Consider the following 21,904-nt stretch of genomic DNA (forward strand, 5'->3'; position numbering starts at 1 on the left):
TAACGGACAATTGCGCGGTCATGCAATACGGTACATAAATGGAATTTACATCCTCTTTTTCACACAAATAGAGCTTTCTTTTGGTGGTTATTTGATCGCCTGTGCGCCCTTTTTTTGTTGGGGCTATAAACAAAAAAAGTTTGGCAAAAACAATTATTTCTTGGAAAACTAAACAATATTTTCTCATTTCTGTCATAAAAATATGTCCAAATAATATTACATTTCTTCATAAATTTAGGCCTAAATGTATTCTGCTGCATGTTTTTGGTTAAAAACATCCCAATGAGTGTATATTGATTGCTTTGTGTGACATTTATTACATCTACAAACTATCGTATAGATCAGGGGTGGCGAACACGCGGCTCTCGAGCCACGTGCGGCTCCCGGCCAAAATGAATGCGGCTCTTTGCCTCTTATCATATTTTGTATACTGTGGCTCTTTGCCAAGTTTCATGTTTCTCTTATTTTTATCTGTTCCTCTATCCAGCGGCGCGCTGTCTTCCGGCTTCTGTAGTGTGGGCACTGGGCATGACAGCCAAGTGCCAAGTGTGCATGCGCAAGAAGCGGTGCTTTTTGTAAATGGTAAGGCGGTACCTGGGACACATGACAGATCCCAGAAGCCGCCGGACCAATCACAAAGCGCAAGTGCTTCTCGCTCATGCGCACTGGGCACCCGGCTGTCATGCCGAGCGCCATTACAGAAGCCGGGAAGACAGCGCGCGGCTGGATCGAGGAACAGGTAAGATCAAACAAAAACTCTGCGGAAGTAAGAGCGGGTACCTGTCAAATTCAGGTACCCGCTCCCCACCTCCCCAAAGGTCAGCAGTCATCTGTACTGTCCGCAGTCTCTGGTCATCCCTGTGCTGTCCGCAGTCTCTGGTCATCCCTGTGCTGTCCGCAGTCTCTGGTCATCTCCTGTACTGTGTCTGCAGTCCATTAGTTCAGAATTTTTTTTTGTATACTTGTGTGTTAGAGTGAGAGAGAGAAGGGAGAGAGAGAGTGAGAGAGAGAAGGGAGAGAGGGAGGGAGAGAGAGAGAGAGAGAGAGAGAGAGAGACAGGTGCCACAGCAACCTCCAGGGTAGTTGATGTGTTAACTCTGGCTAAGTTGCATTTGATGTGTGTGTTGAGGGTGGACACTTACCTTGAAATGAACACATTGTTGTTTTGTAAGGGGAAGAAAGTGTTATGGTGAATAATATGGTTTTAATTATGTGTTTTTGTGTGAGTGTTTGTCTGTTTTGGCAGGTCACTGCGTGGTGTGGCTCTCTGACTTTCACAGTTTAAAATTTTGGCTCTTTGTGTCTAACTTGTTCGCCACCCCTGGTATAGATAATGGAATTTACACGGCTTTTACTTTCTGACTGCCCGTCTCATTTCTTGAGGTCCTAAAATACCAGGACAGTACAAACACCCCCAAATGACCCCTTTTCAGAAAGTAGACACCCTAAGCTATCTGCTGAGTGGCATATTAAGTCCATGGAAGATTTGTTTTCCACAAAAATGACAAAATAATTTTTTTTTTTTTTGGACACAAAGTTTTCATTTAAATTATAGATTTCTCACACAAACCATAGGTATAGCAAATAGTTTGGGGTGTCTACTTTCCAAAAAGTGGTCATTTTGGGGGATGAGAGCATTTTATGCACAGCATTCAAAGTTTATGCCACACATCGCTCACTCTTCTAACCACCTGAAGACCAAGCCTTTTCTGACACTTTTTGTTCACATGGAGAAAAAAAAAACAAAACTTTTTAGCTAGGAAATTTAAGCCCCAAACATTATATATTTTTCCCCTTTCGGGACAGCACCTTGGGAGAGACCTCGGCTCCTCCCCACCTGAGGAAACACCTCCACCCAATAATAAAAAGCTCTCCGCTCCCCTCCGACCTCAGTTCAGGTGTTTCCTCTGGTGGGGAGACACGCGAGGAAGCTTAAGGTGCTGTCAGGGTTGAGTCGAGGGTCGGAGAGCCGGCTGGGAGACTCACGGCAGCAGGGAGTGAAGGACGGAGTGTCCAGCTGCGATCCTCCCCCGGGCCTGCTGCCTTAGCAGAGAATGTGTACCCTGGGAGACGGAGAGTAGCACGTACCTGCTCTTCGCCCCCCTCTGGTGAGTTGGGGTGTCGGGGCGGCCGCGGTGGGATCTGGTGAGGATCGGGGAGGAGTCCCGCTCCTTCCCATGCCGGCGGTCAGTGGAGCTTGTCGGGCCAGATGTAGGGTGACGGCAGTTCCGGCGGAGGGGTTTCTCCCAGGATCGCGGCTTCCGGCCGCGGCGCGCAATTTAAATGGCAGTGTAGAGCAGCCTGGGGGACAGGCTACCGCGTCAGGCGACCGCCCTCCTGGGAAAGATGTTGGACGCAGAAACACCGGGACCAGGGGAGGCCAGCACCAGCCAATCTCTGGTAAGGTGACTCAAAGGAGTCCTCCCCTACCTGGTGGCCCGTAGCTCCTGGGGTATTTCCGGACCCCCTGGTGATGAGAGGGTCTTTTAGGCAGGGGGAGGGTCCTGTCCGGTGGTGTCAGGCTCTTAGGCCCTGCCAAGAAAGTAGGGGGGGGGGGGGGCAGGGGAGTTAATGGCGGTTGGGCGATAGGCTCCCTTTCTGCTCCTTTTGTCTTTCAGGGCAAGGCCCTTGAGAAGCTTAAGCATCGAAAACCTAAGCGCAGATGCCCGTCCTGTAAGTCAGTTTTAAGGGAAACGTGGAAGAAGGTTCTATGCGGCCCTTGCATTGAAGGGTTAGTGAAGGAGGAGAGGCCAAAACAGGATGACTTGGTCAGGTCAGCGAAGGAGCTGACCAGTACCTTTGGCTCTTTCAAGAGTCTCATGGAAAGGTTGACCATTCCCCAGACAGCCCCTTGCCCCCCCCTCCCCAGTCCTTGGAGGAGGTAGATGACCTCTTAGGGGCCATATACGCAACGTTGGACATTAAGGAGGAAGGCAAGTCCTTGTCCTTACATGATCAGATGTACCAGGGGTTATAGGAACAAAAACAGGAGTTTTCTCGGTACACGAGATCTTAGTTGATACTATCGGGAAAGAGCGGCAGGACCCGGAAAGAAAGCCCTTCTTTTCTAGAGCACTTGGGAGGAGGTTTCCATTTAGGAAAACAGACCTGGCGTTCGAGGATATGGGGGTCTTGCCGGATTTGTTAGACGGGAGCACGGAAGCCCTCCTTTAAAAGACTTGGGATTCAAACCTGTCAAATCTGAAACCCTCCATGGCAACGACGGTCGTAGCCAGAGATCTAGAATACCGGCTAACACAGTTACAGGCCCACATTGTGGCCGACTCCCCCAAAGAAAAAAATCTGGCTTAATTTGAAACCTTATTACAGGGCGTGGGATATATTGCGGATGCTTCCGCAGAGTCGGAGAGGTTGGGGGCCAGGTCAGCTGCCCTAACAAACTCCGCTAGGAGGGTTTTATGGCTGAAAACACGGCAGGGCGATATCACGTCAAAGGTTAAGTTGTGTGGCATCCCTTTTGCAGGGGATTTCCTGTTCGGGCCGGGGTTGGAGGAAGTTTTAGACCGTACGGCAGACGGGAAAAAGTCCTTCCCCCTAAAGAGGAAGCTGCAGGAGGTGGGGACTCGAAGTTTATGCCTGGCAAAAAGACAGAGCCTCGGTTCAGAGAAGGTCTTGGGGACAGAGAGGGAGAGGCAGGGGGGGGGGCGATTTTTCGTCCTCCTGAACAGCCCCAGAAGCTACGATGACTAGATTCCCCCTGTGGGAGGAAGATTCAGCCTTTCTCCCAGTGGGAAGCGCCGGTTTCCAGCCCCTTTATTTTAGACATTGTGAGAAGGGGTTATCGGCTGGAGTTTTCAGAACCGACCTCCAGAAAGATTTTTGGTGACAGCCCTGCCGAGAGGCCCGGCAAGGGCCTCGGCCTTAATGGACTCGCTGAGGATCAGAGAGTCGTAGCCAAGGTCCCAGAAGCGGAAAGGGGAAGGGGATTCTATTCCCATGTATTCGCGGTTCAGAAGCCGTCGGGAGCCTTCGGGCTGATTCTGAACCTGAAGCCCCTAAACAAATCGGTGTGGTACAAAAAAATTCCGCACGGACTCTATAGATCTAAGGAACGCGTACCTTCATGTACCTATAGTAAAACCCTCACAGCGCTTTCTCAGGTTGGCGGTACAAGGGTGAGCAGGAGTACGCCATTGGCGATTCGGGGCCCTGCCGTTCGGACTATCCTCCTCCCCGAGGGTTTTTACCAAGGTACCAACAGAAGCATCGGTTCCCGTCCGTCTAAGAGGGATTGCGGTTATAGCCTACTTGGACGATCTACTGCTTTTCGCAGACTCAGAGATCCGGCTGCAGCAGGAAATTGCGGTAGTGAGGGATCATCTGGAGAATCTGGGGTGGCTCTCGAACATGGAAAAGTCCCGTCTCGTGCCCTCCAAAGTATGATTTATCTGGGTTACGTTCCAGATTCTGTAAGACAGAGGACCGCCTTAACCTTGGAAAAACTTGCCAAGCTGGACAGAGGGATCAGGTTGTTACAGGGGAGCAGGTCAGTAACAATGAGGCAGGCCATGTCGGCGCTGGGGTTAACATCTTCCATCCCGGCGGCGCAATGGACAGGCTCGCATCTGCGTCCCCTCCAACTGTTTGTTTTGAGGGTCTGGGACAGACGGGTACAAACTTTAGAGGACCGGATCCTTATTCCCCCCAGCGTAAAAAGGTCCCTGTGGTGGTGGAGAAGGTCGGCCAACGTGACCCAGGGGCTGTCGTGTTGTTTTTCGGTAACCAGGAAGGTTACGACGGACGCCGGCGCACTCAGGCGGGGAGCCTGCCTAGAAGAGTCGGTGGTTCAGGGGGAGTGGTCCCTAGGAGAGAGAAGAGAATCCTCGAATTGGAAGGAGTCGAGGGCGGTACCGGAGGCTCTCTGCTCCTTCCACGACAGGATCAGAGGCCAGCGTGTGCGGGTCACGACGGACAATGCTACGGCGGTAGCTTATAGAAACAAACAGGAAGGGACAAAGAGCAAGGCTCTCGGGTCCCTAGCAATAGTGGTTTTATCCTGGGCGGAGAGAAACCTGGCTTCCCTGTCCGCAGTTCACCTGAAAGGGGAACTAAATCAGATGGCGGATTTCCCAAGCGGGACTCGGCTCAGAGAGTCGGAATAGGCCCTAAATGCGGAAGTGTTTCAGGCGATCGTAAGGAAGCGGGGGTCCCCGGATATAGATCTCTTTGCCTCGGGGGAAAAACAACAGGGTTCCGAAGTTCTTCTCCCTAAGCCGAGGGGACGGATCAAAAGCGGTAGATGCGTTGGGACGGAGGTGGGATTACCTGCCGTGCTACACTTTCCCCCGGGTCCCCCTAGTATTGAGAAAGTTCAGGTCAGAGAGGACCTCGCTTATCCTGATCGCCCCCTTCTCGCCACGAAGAGCATGGTTTGCGACTCTAAGAAACTTTGCCACGCGGCCGCCCTGGGAGTTGCCACCCGGAAGGGATTTGCTGACACAGGGACCGGTCCTACGTTCCAGGGTAGATAGACTAAGACTGACGGCCTGGTTTCTGAACAACGGCTCCTTTTAGCAAAGGAGCTCTCAACCAAGCTGGTAGCTACACTGCCGGCTAGTGGGAAGGAGGAGACCCAGGCCATTTATAGCAGGGTTTGGGGTTGCTGTAGGGCTTGGTGCGGTGAGGCGTCGGTAGCGACCCATAGCGTGGTATCTGTCTTGGAGTTTCTGCAATCGGGGGCCGATAAGGAGCTTTCTATCAGCACGCTCAAAGGCCAGGTTTCGGCTCTCAGTGTGTTTTTGGAGACGCCCTTAGCCGGGGAGGCGCCGGTAGTGAGTTTTTTTAAGGCCCCGACAAGGCAAACACCTCCAGGGTCCAGGCCTTTCCCGATGTGGGACTTAACAAAAGTGCCTGGGGTGCCGATTAAAGCCCCGTTCGAGCCCTTAGATTCCTGCCAGATAAGAGATCTTACAATTAAGACAGCCTTTTTAGTGGCGATTACCACGGCAAGGAGGGTGCGCGAGCTAGAAGCCCTATCAGTCAGAGCCCCCTATTTACAGATTTTTTTTCGGATAGAGTGGTATTTAGAATGGACCCGTCCTTCATTCCGAAGGTGGCCCGGAGGTTCCGGAGGGAGCGGGATATAGTGCTACCCTCGTTTTTTCCTGACCCGGCTGGGGAAGTTCAGGAAAGACTACATTTATTAGTTGTTAGAAGGTGCGTGCCGCGGTACCTTGAGAAGACGAAAGGGTTTAGAACCACGGAACGCCGGCTGCATTCTCAGGTTGCCCCGATGGCATGAGACTGCCCGAGAAGGCCGTGAAAGGCAGCGGGGGCATCGTCTCCCGCTGCTTGGAAAAGCAATCCTGCAGCTAATTAGCCTCTAGGATTGCTTTTACACGAAAGCAGATTGCCGGCTGAAAAAAACGAGACCGGGATGATGTCTGCAGCTGTAGGCATCATCCTGGTATAACCATTCAAAGTCCAGTGAAGCAGCAGTACGTCGCCGTACCTTGTTGGGTATACAATAATACCTCGGATTACAAATTAAATTCGTTCTGCAGAACATTTCGTATAGTGAAAATTTCGTAAACCAAAACACCGTATCCCATAGGATTGCACTGAAAACCAATTAATCCGTTCCAAAGGTCAGAAAAACAGTAAATGCTACTAAAATACCACATGAGTTATTTTATTAACTCGCCTGGTATTTTAGTAGCGACACCCACTTGTTAATGTTTCAGCTGTCAGTGAAGTTCCCCACTGACAGCTAAACGTAAAGAATTGCTGGCAATTAAAAAAAAAAATTTGGCCATTGCGAGCAATTCTTTTACACTCAGCTGTCAGGTGTACGTTTTTAAATGTAATTACAGTTTTGTTTTTTTTTCATTTGCTATAAAGTAGTTCAGAAATTCATCTGTCACTTTCCCCCTCCAGAGAAAGTTTCTTTTAGTACATTTCACCAAAAGAAACAATGTTTCCCTTCGGTTTCTTAAAAGATACAAAGTATCATTTAGCTTAGGGGAAACTGACAGCTAATGGTGTGAGCTATAGTGAAGAAAAAAAAAAAAAAAAAAAGACGGCTATTGCATTTAAAAATCAGCACTGATAAACACTTCATATTTTGAAAAACATTTGTAAATAATTTGTAAACTGAGGCGTGATTTTCATTCGTAAACAAAAAATTACATTAACAGAGGTGTTTGTAAACCAAAGTATTACTGCGTATGCTATGTTCCTTTTTTTTGGGTATGGAGCCTGTGGACTGAATGGAAAAAAAAGAGAAAAAATCTCTGCCAGAAAAAGTGTGCTATGCCCACCGTTAGAATCTACCGCCCTGCGTCCACCCGCTTCTAATGGTGGGCACACATTATGTCGCGCGGTGCCACATGCGCCAGTTCCAAGATTGTACAAATGTCTAAATAGTGGCACACTTGAATAAAAATTGTCCACGTGTAAGTGCTACCCCATGTGGAAAAAGGTTGACGCCGAGTCCCAAACTATCTTGCCGCTGCTCCTCGTGTAGTCTGGCCATCTGGGGGGCTCTGCGTGACTATCTTTTCCCTGGCACGTCCCAAACTTATAAGTATAGCCTGTTGTCCTCTCGCAGATCTTCTACATCTTGACCCCATATCTGGCACGCTTGCTGGGGAGAAATTGTTTGAATGTAAGGTGGCCAGAAAAATTAATCGGGGACTCGTCGACGGAGATGTTTGGCTGGCGAGTCTAGACATCTGCAAATTTTTGGTTAAGGTGATTTGCGAGGGGCTAAATTTTGTGGAGACGGTCTAATTCAGGGTCACCCCTAGGACGACGGAGTGTACTGTCGTTGAAATGCATAATATCTATGCCTGGCCGTGGCAGCGGAGAACACGGGCATAGGATGAATCGGGTCTGTGGACCAATACAAAGCAATTCATTTTTCTTTTTGGAGTAATGCCCATGTTGAGAGTTAGGGCCGACAAATATTTACATTCCGAAACCAGAACGAGTTTCCATGCAAATGGTCTGGCAAGGTTGGAATTTGGGTTGGTGGCGAGAAATTGTTGTGCGTATAAATTGATTTGATCCACAAGCAATGCAGACAGTTCTTCTGTGAAAAACGGATAAAAAAAAACAAGGGGAGCAGTTAAATTTGCTAATTCCACCTACATTCCGGGTTGGGTAGTGAATGGGGGAAATATGGGCGCTGCAGAATTTGTGGGCTGCCAATCGGGATTTGCAAGCACGTCCAGAAGGATGCTAGGGGCTCTACGGGCCTGTGTGCAAATTCTTGATGGTTGCCGGACAATACTTGTGCTCGCCGCCAAACCGGCTTGTACTGCGCTTATGGGACTCGCCACGTCGCCGAGTGATACCGCAATGCCGGTATTGTTATTATAATACAGGATTTATACGGCGCCGACAGTTTGCTCGGCGCTTTACAATATAAGGAGACACAATACAGCAACAATACGGTTCAACGCAAGAGGGTTAGGAGGGCCCTGCCCCTTGGAGCTTACAATCTAAAAGGAATGTGAAAGACCAGGATGTACTAGGCCGCTAGTACTCGCCGGTTCACCAAAAGGTAGCCTGGCACTAGTACTGGCACTCTGCTGCATATGAGAGTTATCTACATTTACCGCCAAGTGCTAACAAAGATCGGACCTGATTCTGCAAACACGGCGGTTTGGTGTGCGATGTATCAAGTGACAGTGACCTACTGACACTGTACTTGCTGAGGGAGAGGGGGGGGGGAAGCATAGGGGCTAAACGCAGGTGCTGGAGGGTGCCGGGGCTGATCCCGCTAACGCTGCGCTTTTGGGAACGCTATACTAATGTGATCGCTGGTATAGTGCTCATCTGATCAAAGATATTGATCCAATCAGACACTATACTAGCAATGGAGGTTTATTGTGTATGAGCGTCTTCCTGGCAATAGAGGAGGTTAAATGTGATGACTGATGTACCGACGAGCAATCTGACTATCTGGGAGGGCCGTGAAAACCACAGGAGCGCAAATCACGTACATATATGTGATTTTTGTGCACCCGTGCCACCCTGTAGCAGTATATACTATAGGGCGGTCAGGAAGCGGTTACTTTAACTGACAACTGTGCGGTCATACAACGCTGCACCAAAATCACATTTCCATCCTTTTTTTCCACATGAATTAGACTTTCTTTCAGTGGTATTCGGTCACCTGTGCATTTTTTACTTTTAAAAAAACAAAAAGTAAACCAGACAATTTTGAGAAAAAAAAAAAAAAGTTTTGGACTTTTGGCCTACACATATCCGGTCAAAAGATGTCAAAAATCACAAGTCATCATAAATTTCAACCAAAATGTATTCTGTGACATGTCTTTGCGAAAACAAACAAACAATGCATGTATTTAACTGGTTTACGTGAAAGTTATAGCATTTAGAAATGGCGATATAGCTACTGGATTTCTTTTTTTTGGGGGATATTACGGAGGCAATCAGCGACTTATGGCGGGACTGCGGTGAACATTCTGACACTGGGAGGAACTGACTTGGGGTCACTGACATCCCCAGTGACACCAATACAGTGATCAGTGCTAAAAAAAAACAAAAAAACACTGACAGTACTAATGGGACTGGAGAGGAAGGGGTTTACATCTTTAGGCAATCAAAGGGTTAAATGCGTGAGGTGAGTGTTTTACTAGTGGGCGAGGGGGAGGGGTGTGCTTCACAGGAACACACTGTCCCAGAAAGCTTTACTCTGCTCTCCAAAACAGTGTGCTGGAAACTCACAGGGACCAGAGCTGCATTGACAACAATGCAGCTGTACTCCCTGTCAGTGTTTTCCAACAATCGCAAAAAGGGACCCGGTGATTGACAATCGCAGCCCTGATTGGTGATGCGGGCAGTCCCACGCGCACCCCCTACCGTGTAAACAGGATGACGTTGAAAAACGTGATCCTGCCTATAGGGGCCGCTTTGCTGCAGTAAATGTACTGTGGGCGGTCCCCTAGTGGTTAAAAAAATCTACTGAGCTAGCCAAAACCAACTCTTGAGGGAGTCTATTCCACATTTTTACAGCTCTCACTGGGAAGAAGCCTTTCCGTATTCAAAAAATACATCTCTTCCTCCAGACAGAGTGCCCTCTTGTCCTCTGACGACCTTAAACCAATTAACTCTACGCCGAGTTCACTAGATGAACCACTGATGTATTTATACATATTGATCATATCCCACCTTATGTATTATACATACATATTATAACCTTACATTTATCAACATTAAACCTCGTTAGCCACATAGTTGCCCAATTACACAGAGCATTGAGGTCGGCTTGTAAGATGGAGATGTAAGGATGTTATTTCACTGCACAGCTTAAAGTGAAATGGTATCTTTAAGCCCAGACCCTATATTGTTTATAAATATATTAAAAAGTAAGGGTCCCAACACTGATCCTTGGGGTACACCACTGACAACCCTAGACCATTCAGAGTATGAATCGTTAACCACTACTCTCTGTAAATGGATCGAAAAATGGCTGAAAGATCGTATTCAAACACAGACTGAAAAGCTATAAAGAAGGATATATATATATATATATATATATATATATATATATATATATATATATTAGATATTAACATGTCAAATCGCACCTCTTCTTTAAGATCATGAAGTTCGGTAGAAATCTTCTGCAGTTCCTCTAAATGTTGATTGTTCTCATTATTTTGGTCAGATTGATATACACTAGAGAAAGCAAACAGGAAAACGTCACTTACGACAACACAACTCAAACCGTACAGTGATATATGCATAAAAAACAGTCCTTATTTAGAGAAATCCATACAGGCAGAAATAGTGACGCTGCATCTTTTGACTTGCTAGAAGGGAATAAGTATGACAGCCTTCAAGCCTCCATCTTCAAAGTGGAACTATGCTGTGTCTGAGCACAAAAAATTACAAGCGCTTTTTAATTCATTTTTAATAATCAAATGCACACTCCCCCATCCGTCAACGTCTCCATGCTCTATGTTACTGAAAAATCACTTTCCTAGCGTATCTGCCTAAGACCATCTTGAGTAAGGGCAAAGAATTCATGTAGCATTTACATCCCGAAATCCATCTGCCCAACTCAGGTGTGCAGACGAGAGGGTGTGCTTAGCTGAGAAAACCCCTCCCGCTCTCCTGAGGTTTCCTGTGACGTGCGACGTCGTTTACCCAAGTCTAGAAACGTCATCTTGTACATATTCTACAGCAGGAGTAGGCAACCTTGGAAAGGTGCAGATCTACCTGAACAACATGAAAGACATCTAACATCATCGGGGTTCAGCACTTAAAAAAATTCAAGAGCGAGGCCTAATTAAATAGCAAGTAAAATGTAGAAAAATGTCATAAAACAAATGTCACTGTAAAAATACAAACTTTCCCCTACTGACACCATCCACTGCTCTACTGACTGCCCATTGATAAGGTAGGCTGAGGACAATGTCAGTAGGCCAGTGGATGGTGTCAATCAGTAGGGCAGAGGACAATGTAAGTCAGTAGGGCGGTGGACGGTGTCAGTAGTTTTTATTTTTACATTTTTTAAACAAAATATTTTTCAATATTGGTTTTTTTTAGGGGCCCTGTTGAAAGGGGAGCACTTGATAGGCAGCATTAAAAAGGAGAACAAGGCAGGAAGGGGCAAAGAGGACACTGCTGGTGGGGGGGGAGGGGGGCTAGAGGTCACCGCTATGGGGGAAAGGGTAGCACAGAGCATTGCTAGGGGGTGATATGAAAGGCGGTAGAGGACACTGCTATGGGGGTGGCCATGCCCATAGCAGTGTCCTCTGCCAATCACCTTCCCCCCCATAGTAGAGGCCACTGCTATGGGGGAAAGGGGGAGAGCAATGTCTTTGCAGCTGATAATAGGTTGCTAGGACCAACCTAGCAACCAATCACCTGCGGGTCAATATTAAAAGGTAACTTGGCCAGCTCCTCCTCCTGCCCTCCGTTCTGAGCCCTGCTGTCTTATTCTCAGTGCACAGCGGAGAGCAGGTCAGCAGCAGCGGAGGAGGCTGGGGGAAAGGGGAAGGTGGGGGACCGGCACCTAAAAGGTGGGGGTTGGCAGCGCAGGTACCTGTTTGCGGTCTACCCACGGTCGACAGGTAGACTGCAAATCGACGAGTTGCTGACCCCCGTTCTACAGTTTACTAAATTTAAAGCGGGACTTATGCAGGCCATAGACGGGCCGTTTATCGGCCGATAAATGAAAAAACGGTCCCTGCCACCAATGTCTACGAAAAGCGGCCGTATTTCGTGGATTTTCCAGCACGACCGATACAAATGAACAAGAAAATCCGTGACAAACGGCCGACGGCATTGCCCCGCGTGAATATCGGCCAATTTTTCATGCAGACGAAAATTCGGCCGATAAACGACCCGTCTATGGCCTGCATTACTGTACAATGCAAGGTCCACTTATAATGACTGACCCCCCTCCTTCCTTAAGTTGGTCATAGATGAAGAGATTCCCCTATCGACACAGTCAGTGTTGATGGAGGAATCCCTCCCATTGAGCCATTGCATTCTCCCGGCAGGAGGAGCTGCCCCTGCCAGGAGACACAGTGATTACGGATTATAGCTGCTAGCAATAATTGCATGTAAAATCTGACAGGCTGGTTGCACCCCCAAATAAAATTATAAATGCTCCACAGCGCAAATCAATTTAAATACATACTCTGAAAAAAAGTCCAAAATAAAGTCCAACAACATTTTTTACAAAATATATAAAAAGTGCTCAATCCCAACAAAAAAAAAAATGTGCTCATTCTTCAAACAAACGTGCTCACGCTATCTGTGATTAATGCTCACTCACCAGACGGAATCAAGATCGTGAACCTTATTTTAGAGTATCGGTCCAGAATAGATTTGAACCTTTGATGAATTGGGATCAAACATCATCACAACCTTATCAGTATCCCCATGGAGGGGATTTTCAGAGGAGGGATTATGGCGGTCCCCCGTGGAGGGGAGGGGGTGTTTCCCCATTCAGGGGGAGAGGTGGTCCCTATTTTCCTCCATTGAGGGGAAGGGGGGGTTGGAGACCAGGTCCTCCAAGATCAAATATAAACCCTTATTATGGAGAAAGAAAAGGAGGGGTTGTATGGGGGGGGGGGTAGGGGAAAAAAAAAAAGAAAAGAGATTTAAAAGAAGGGATTTTCAACCTAAGTGATCAGCAATTCAGTGAGGAGGAATTGAGAGTTCTTGATTTGGGACTTAAATTTGCACCAAACAATTGGATAAGATAACTTGTGCGGATGTACAGAAATTTATCAGAAGGATTAATGTGAAGATATTTAAAAAAAAAAAAAAAAAGGATCTTATGATAAACAGGTGTAAGTATATGTATTATATATACAAACGAATTTGAGAAATCAATCAGTATTCAATCCCAAAAATAATAATTTGGGTGTGGACACTTTTAAAAAAAATGGTTTTAAAGTGATTTGAAAGCTCTCACCATCCCTCGCAGTAGGAATAAGAAAGATATTTTGGATGGTTTGGATTTATTGGAAAAAAACTAAAATATTGTAATTAGGCCAGCGGATAAGGGGGGGGGGGTGGAGGGTTGTTATTTTGAATAAAAAGGATTATGAGGAGTTGGAAAGATTGGTGAGTGATCAAAGTACTTATGCTGTATTAAAGGGGAATCCTACTGGTAAATATAAGGCAAAATTGAGGAAACTTATAAACAAGGGAGAAAAGGAAGGTATTTTGAACAAAAAAGAGTAGATACTTGTTTCTGATAATCCCATTAACCCAATGATGTATCACTTACAGTTGCAAGAAAAAGTATGTGAACCCCTTGGAATTACGTGGAGTTTTGCATGAATTGGGCATAAAATGTGCTCTGAACGTCATCTAAGTCACAACAATAGAAGAACACAGTCTGCTGAACATAATACTACACAAACATTAGATGTTGCCATGGTTTAATTGCACATAACATGCAAACATTCACAGTGCAGGGAGGAAAAAGTATGTGAACCTTTGGACTTAATAACGGGTTGACCCTCCTTTGGCAGCAATAACCTCAACAAAACGTTTCCTGTAGTTGCAGATCAGACCTGCACAACGATCTGGAGTAATTTTGGACCACTCCTCTTCACAAAACTGTTTCAGTGTAGCAATATTCTTGGGATGTCTGGTGTGAATCGCTCTCTTAAGGTCATGCCACAGCATTTCAATCGGGTTGAGGTCAGGACTCTGACTGGGCCACTCCAGAAGGCGTATTCTGTGCTGTTGCAGCCATTGTTTTGTTGAATTACTTGTATGCTTTGGGTCATTGTCCTGTTGCATCACCCATCCTCTGCAGAGCTTCAGTTGGCAGACAGATGGTCGTATGTTTTCCTGCAAAATGTCTTGATAAACTCTGGAATTCATTTTCCCATCAATGACAACAATCCGTCCAGGCTCTGAGGCAGCAAAGCAGCCCCAAACCATGATGCTCCCTCCGCCATGTTTTACAGTGGGGATGAGGTTTTGATGTTGGTGTGCTGTGCCTTTTTTTCTCCACACATAGTGTTGTGTGTTCTTCCCAAACAACTCAATCTTGGTTTCATGTGTCCACAGTATATTTTGCCAGTAGTGCTGTGGAACATCCAGGTGCTCTTTTGCAAACTTCAAACGTGCTGCAATATTCTTTTTGGACAGCAATGGCTTCCTCCGTGGTGTCCTCCCATGTACTCCATTCTTGTTTAATGTTTTCCTTATTGTAGATGTGTCAACAAAAATGTTAGCATGTGCCAGAGATTTCTGTAGGTCTTTAGCTGACACTCTGGGATTCTTCTTTACCTCATGCAGCATTCTGCGCTGTGCTCTTGCAGTCATTTTTACAGGACGACCACGACTAGGGAGAGTAGCAACAGTGCTAAACTTTCTCCATTTGTAGACAGTCTGTCTTACCGTGGACACATGAACATCAAGGCTTTTGGAGATACTTTTGTAACCCTTTCCAGCTTCATGCAAGTCAACAATTATTGATCGAGGTCTTCTGAGAGCTCTTTTCTGCGAGGCATGGTTCACATCAGACAGTGCTTCTTGAAACCAGTAAACCCAAAACAGGTGTGTGTTTTTTAAGGGCAGGACAGCTGTCAGCAACACATCCAATATCATCACACTGATTGGAGTCAAGGTTGGCTCACTCCTGGCTCCAATTAGCTCTGGGAGAAGTCATTAAGCTAGGGCCTCACATATTTTTTCCTCCCTGCACTGTGAATGTTTACATGTTATGTGCAATTAAACCATGGCAACATCTAATGTTTGTGTAGTATTATGTTCAGCAGACTGTGTTCTTCTATTGTTGTGACTTAGATGACGTTCAGAGCAAATTTTATGCCCAATTCATGCAAAACTCCACGTAATCCCAAGGGGTTCACATACTTTTTCTTGCAACTGTACCTAACCATTGGTTCAGAAGTCACCAGCCTATTTGAAAGATAGTGGTAATCCGATTAATATTCGGAGGGGGGTACGGGTGGGGGGTACCTGCATCGTGGCACGTATAGATGTTAACTCACAATACACAAATATTAAGTAGGAAGATGCATTAGAAGCCGTAAGGTGGTCCTTACGCAAAGCCACAGAGATCAAAATTAAGGAGAAAGAATTTTCGCTGCAAACTTTAGACTTAGCAATGAGTCATCACTTTTTTTGGCATAAGGGGCACTATTATAGTAGTCATGGGAGCGAAGTATGCACCCACAGTGGCTAATCTTTTCATGAATAAATGGGAGCGTGCATCTATTTATAGGAATAGAAAGCCCGAGTTAACATTGTATAAAAGAGTCATTGACGAGTCATTTGTATTGTCTGGGAGGGGACAAGGGTATCTTTGACAAGTTTTATTAGACATATGGGAATGAATAAATACAATATAACTTTTTCAGAAAGTGTGAGTACTAACTCAATTTTTTAGACCTCACCATTTTTAGGAAGAACGATAGGTTGTACACACGTACATACTTCAAGGAAGTGGATAGGAACGACGCATAGCTGTCACCATTAGGGTCGGCTCAAAGCTATACCTAAGAGCCAGTTTATACGGATTAAACGCAACTGTGATTTAGATAAAGATTTTTTGGAACAAACTGATATTTTGATAAAAAGGTTTGGAGGAAAAAGGATATAAAAGTAAGGAGTTGTTGAATACAAGGGATATAGTGATGGATATGGATAGGGAGGATCTTCTAAGGGAAAAGGAGGGAATTTTAATTTGGTATTTATTTCAGGTTTTTCAAAACACCATAAATTGGTTGAGAATATTTTTAGGGACCGCTGGACAATATTACTGCAAGATGAGGTATCGGGGAGGCTTTTACCAAAGCACCCCAAATTCATTTATAGGAGACCGCCAACGATTAGGAATAAACTTGTGAGAAATGACCCAGACCTACCTTCCGAGAAAATTACTTTTTGGGATCGGGTGGGATTTTTTAAATGTGGGAGGTGTATGGCTTGTAAAGTGATGAAGGGTGACAGGGATAGGAAAATCTTACAAGTTCTGTCACGGGCAAAAGGGGAGTAAGATAATATTTGGAAATTTGTTTCATGTGATAGTCATCATGTAACTTATCTGTTGGAATGCCCCTGTCGCCTTCAATACGTGGGAAGAACAACTAGAAAATTATCTGTAAGACTTGGTGAGCGCATTAGAAAAGGTTTTAGGCATCGCAGTTTGTCCTATCATTTTAGGAAGTGGCACAATAGGGATCCATCTTTGCTCAGGTTCTGTGGGATCGACAAAGTTGAGCCTCATTGGCATGGTGGCAATATGACTAGGTCGTTTTCACAGAATGAGCCAAGATGGATCCTAAAACTGAATACTTTATCCCCTGAATATAGATGAATATCTAAGAATAATAATAATAATAATAATAATGAATCCCTGAATAGCTGAATATAGATATTGATCTTACTTGTTTCTTGTCCAATTGGTAGTGTCCATTAAATATGAATTTTTGGAGTTTCTTTTTTTTTTTATTGTTTCTATATATATTTATTATTTTTGTTTTTAATATTTATTTTTATTTATTTTCATTTTTTATTTATTTATTTTGTTGTATTATTTTCCCTTTGTATTAGAATTATTGTTTGGGTTTATTAGATTAATTAGTATGGAGTACATTTTTGTTATTATTATGATTTAAAATAAAGAGAGAGGTAGTTAGTCGTCTGTGGAATTAGATTATCGATATTGGTATATGTATGCTGGCTTGGAGATTGTAACTGGAAAGTGGATTGGAAGGATAAGGTGATACAGGGTTTATAGGATGGATTTGACTTAATGGAAAAAGGGGAGGAGTAGTGGGGAGGTATAAAGGATGATAGGAGCCGGAAAATGGTGTCTTTGATAACGCACTAGAGGGCAAAACGCATCGACGTGGTGACGTCATGTCCGGTTAGCGGAGCGCACGCTGGTTTGCGGCGCTCTGGAGTGACTTCCTGCTTGTCTAGAGGGGATTTATGCTTAACACGGCCAGTTCGCTTCTACAAATGGAAATATGTCATAGCGTATGAGCCTCTGTGCCTATTATGAAAGTCAGATTATACTTTTTATCACGAGTGCATAAAAGGAGGCCTTTTTTTAAAATTAAAGTGTTTTTTTTACAGTATTGCACTCTTTTGTTTTTTTCATTTTTTTGTTTTTCAGTGCCATTTAATCGTGGGAGTCGTTTCTGGAAGATATTGAGTACAGATATATCTGGGAGGACTTGCCCAGTCATTTAAGCCCGTTGACTCTTTTGCCATATCGGCAGAGTCCATTCCATCTGGTGAGTGGGGATTGAGCATTAATCACAGATGTTGTGAGCACATTTGTTTGAAAAATTTTGGAGCAGTTTTTTTTGGGGTTTGAACACAATTTATATATTTACAAAAAAAATTTTTGGACTTTATTTTGGACTTTTTTCTCAGAGGATCTATTTCAATTTATTTACGCCGTGGAGCATTTATAATTTTATTTGATGAGTTTTTTCCCCTTTCTTGAACAGCAGCATTTACATTTTGATGCAAGTTTATATATTTTTTTATGTGGCGCAAGTTTATTTTTATTAATTATTTTGGCTGCGCCCCCAAGTTGGTCGATCAAGTTTGGTACATTCAGCCTGACCGTACGTGTTTTGAATCTTGGCCGGTCCCTGCTGAACCGGCTGAGATGCAAACCGCCTACGGCTGACTTTAGTATGTGAATGTGTATATTTGAACTGGAGAAAAGAGCAGAGCGGTGTCCCTGCCACCTCTCGCCAAAGAGATTTCAGGTCAGTTTAGAGAGCGCAGAAAGACGATTTCTGATTAGAGTACTGAAATTGGAACACCGGTTCAATAAGAGAAAAGTATAACTGTAGACAATGTTGAAGCACACAGTACCCCTCTTGCAGTTCTTCTTTCAGCAGTAAAGGCTGCAGGTCGGCTGGCCAAGGATTGCACTCCGGAGTGAGGGTTGCCTGGAAGTGGGGGCTGGAGAAAATCTCATTCAGGAGGTCTTCGTTCTCATATGCGCAAGCAGCAAAAGCTTCGTCGACGCTAAAATTGGAAATATCGCAAATCAATGAAAAAAAATAAAAGGATAATACAATTCAAAACAAAGAAAACATTGGGCGTGTTTGTGATATCCGCAGACTAATCCAAAGCATTTAAATAAAAGTAGCTTAATTTTTACAAAAAAGATGGACAACATCTTAATCCTGATGTGTCCTCTATAGGGTGGACGATCTTCACATTTTAGTCCAATGTTTAGAGATGGGATATTAAACAGCCAGGTTATGATCGGTTACATACAGTTATTTGAACTTCATACGCATTCCTGAAAAACTGGACTTCCGGGAAATGCGTGGGACAAAAATCACCAGACTGCGCTTGAGTACTTGTTAGAATACCGCTTCCCCGTCCAAACACCGACAACAGACACCGCAGCCGACCGTACGAGACTAGACGACACCGGTCTTGAAGTAAACCAGGAGGTAGACTAGTTTATTTGAATACAGATACAAGATATATACGCTCAAGGGGACAATCCCCCCTCCCTGCATAATGACGTAGCACGGGGAAATCTACATTTAGTAACAAGAGACACACAGGTATTCAAACTTCACACCAACAGGCAGTCCCGACAACCCAACAGGAGGGAGGGCTGCTGGAGACACCCCCCCCCCCACTAAGCTAATACATAAACACATACATCCCATAACAGTTTGCTCCCAAGCCAGACAAACAATAGAACAATGGGATGCAACTACATAACATTAAACAATCGACAACCCCCACCCCACCTATCTCCTAAACATGTCTACAGGGTCTGAGACAAAGCCCACACGCTATTAGGACAGATCGCCCTGTACCCCTTAACAGGCACAGGGTTATTTACACGTAAGAGGGATATGGGGAGCTGAGACGGAGGTCTCTCCACCTCTCCAAAGTGAGCTGGGTTCCATGGGCCTCCCACCCAAAGTGACTCCCGTTAACAGACGATATCTGATGTTTGACAGGTAATCGTTAAGACTGCCAATGGGTCTGGTTTCAATCTCATGGTTACATACCAAGAAACGCAACACGCTACATTTTGCCTACTGTGTACAAAACACAACCCCCCAAAAAAGATTTTATTGGCCATCTCGATAAGAAGGTGGAAAAGTCCTCCACTTCGTGTGTAATTCTCACTAGTGGGAATAGTGCCTCTAGTATCATGTCTAATAGTGACTAAGTGGATAAACAGCTGCATCTGGACATGTGGGTGGTTTGAAATCGCAATGACTGCCCAGTGAATTCCCCTTGGACTTATGCAACTAGCAGGTTTTCTGTTTTTGTAAAATAACCTTTTCGCTTCCGCGTTGCGTAAATAAAACAGTAAAAAAGTCAGATGTGCTCTCCCGTGACCCAGGATCATCCGACAGCAGGCTAAAGCTCACTGTCGGCTGAAGTCACAGAACTGCCCCAGACTCTAGAAGGATCCAGGCGTCCCGGGATCTAACGAGATGCCCGATCAGCAAAAGGCTCGGCCTCTCGGTACGCCGCCGAAAAACTGAAACAGTCCCTCCCACCCCCTCTCCTATCCGGTACGCCGACGAGTGCTGGAGGGGCAGAGCAGAAAGCTGTGACGGACAGTCACCGTGCTCTTCTCACAGTGGACCGAGAACTGAGCGATCGGCTGTCGTGCTAGTACCAAAGTTATAGCTGGCAAGGGAGCGATGCTGCAGCATGGAAGTGAGCATGTATGTATTTTGTTTCTGTATTTCCACACTTCTTTAAATCTATTTTAATTCCAGGATGTTACAATACAAAGCATGGAACAATCCAGGTGTGTGTATTGCTTCTCTTTGTAAATGCCCCTACTGCCTCCCATGTCAGATAAAATAGATGAGCGATTACTGCAAAAAGATAATCTTCGGTTTCCATTAGACTGAAAGTGGTTGTAAAGGCTGAAGGTTTTTAACCTTTGTGCGTGAAGATAAAAAACCTTCTGTGTGCTGCTCCCCCCCCCCCAATACTCAATCTGAGCCCAATCCAGCGATGTGCACAAGAGCTTCAGCTGTCCTGGGTCTTTTTCTCCTCGTCGGCTGAGACACGGCAGCAGAAGCTATTGGCTTACAATGCTGTCAATCACAGCCAGTGAGGAGAGAGTGGGGCTGATTCACGCCTCTATGTGTCTTATAAACTCAAGAGTATAACTTGGGAGCGAGCACGCAGAAGTGCTCCCATAGCAAGCGGCTTCAACCCTGGTCAAGTGGGAGGAGCAAGGAGCGCCAGCAGGGGACCTGAGAAGAGAAGGGCTGGGGCTGCTCTGTGCAAAACCATTACACAGAGCAGGTAAGTACATGTTTGTTTTAAAAAAAAAAAAAAGCCAAATATTAACCAGTTGCCGACTGCAGGTAGCCGAATGATGGCTGCACTGTGGCCGGTCAGTTCTGGAAGGGCGTCATATGGCGTCCTTCCAGAACGTGCTCTCCTGCGTACCCGCCGGGGGCGCACACCCAGCGATCTCCGTGATCGCTGTTTCCACGTGATGTGGTAAAAGGCCAATCGCAGCAGCCTATTATCACGTGATCAGCCGTGTCCAATGACACCCTGAACACCGGGAAATGCAATTGCCGGTTCTCGAATGCACTTTCCTCACGCTGTCAGAGCGTGAGGAATGTACCGCCGAGAACCGGCAGTTGTCAGAGCAGGGATCGGCACCGATCGTCAGGGCGCTGATGATCGGTGCCCTGATGATCGGTGCCCAGCAGTGCCGCCCACCAGTTACACCAAGCAGCGCTGCCCAGTGTCATCCTGCAGTGCCCACCAGTACAGCCTAGCAGTGCCCACCAGTGACGACTATCAGTGCAGCCTCATCAGTGTAGGAAAAGAATTAACTGTTTACAAAATTTTATAATAGAAAACAAAGAAAATTTTTTTGGGGTTTGCCAATTTTTGGATCTTTTTTTTTTTGTTTATAGCGCAAAAAATAAAACACACAGCAGTGAGTAAATACCACCAAAAGAAAGCTCTATTTGTGAGAAAAAAAATGAAAAAAATTTCATACTAGTACAATGTTGCATGACCGCGCAATTGTCATTCAAAGTGCAACAGTGCTGAAAGCTGAAAATTGGCCTGGTAAGGAGGGCTGGTAAGTGGCAAGTAGGCAAGTGGCTAATATCACTAGGGATGCTCCCATACAGATATTGGTGCCGGGAGTACTTGTACTTGTGAAAATACTCCCGATACCTTAACTGATCCTTTGTGGTGCGATTTGCATTAATGGACGCAAATTGCATTGCAAAGATTAGCATGCGATTTGAACAGAAAATCTTTATTTTTTTTTCAATATCGCACACGGTCTCCACACTGTTCCTATGTGAACCCAGGCTGGTCATAGCCCAAGTTCACACAGGAGAGGTGCGGGAAACCTCCCTGCGGGAATCCCATGCCGAGTCTCAGTGGCAGGAGAGGAAACAAAGTGGAGGGG

At 45.5% G+C, this 21,904-nt stretch overlaps 1 protein-coding gene across 1 annotated transcript in view; it reads right to left on the bottom strand.

Moving 5' to 3' along the window:
- Window positions 1-21,904, bottom strand: part of HAUS7 (HAUS augmin like complex subunit 7) — a 217,336-nt gene that overhangs the window by 21,528 nt on the left and 173,904 nt on the right. Inside the window, exons 7-8 of the mRNA XM_089674933.1 lie at window positions 18,331-18,486; window positions 10,578-10,668 (exon numbers count right to left, since the gene is read on the bottom strand). Of these exons, the coding sequence (XP_089531059.1) occupies window positions 10,578-10,668; window positions 18,331-18,486 (247 nt within the window). The remainder of the gene's footprint in view (window positions 1-10,577; window positions 10,669-18,330; window positions 18,487-21,904) is intronic.

This window comes from Staurois parvus, unplaced genomic scaffold (assembly GCF_062004578.1).
Source record: "Staurois parvus isolate SC_StPar_1 unplaced genomic scaffold, SC_StPar_1.0 ptg000154l, whole genome shotgun sequence".
NCBI lineage: Eukaryota > Metazoa > Chordata > Amphibia > Anura > Ranidae > Staurois > Staurois parvus.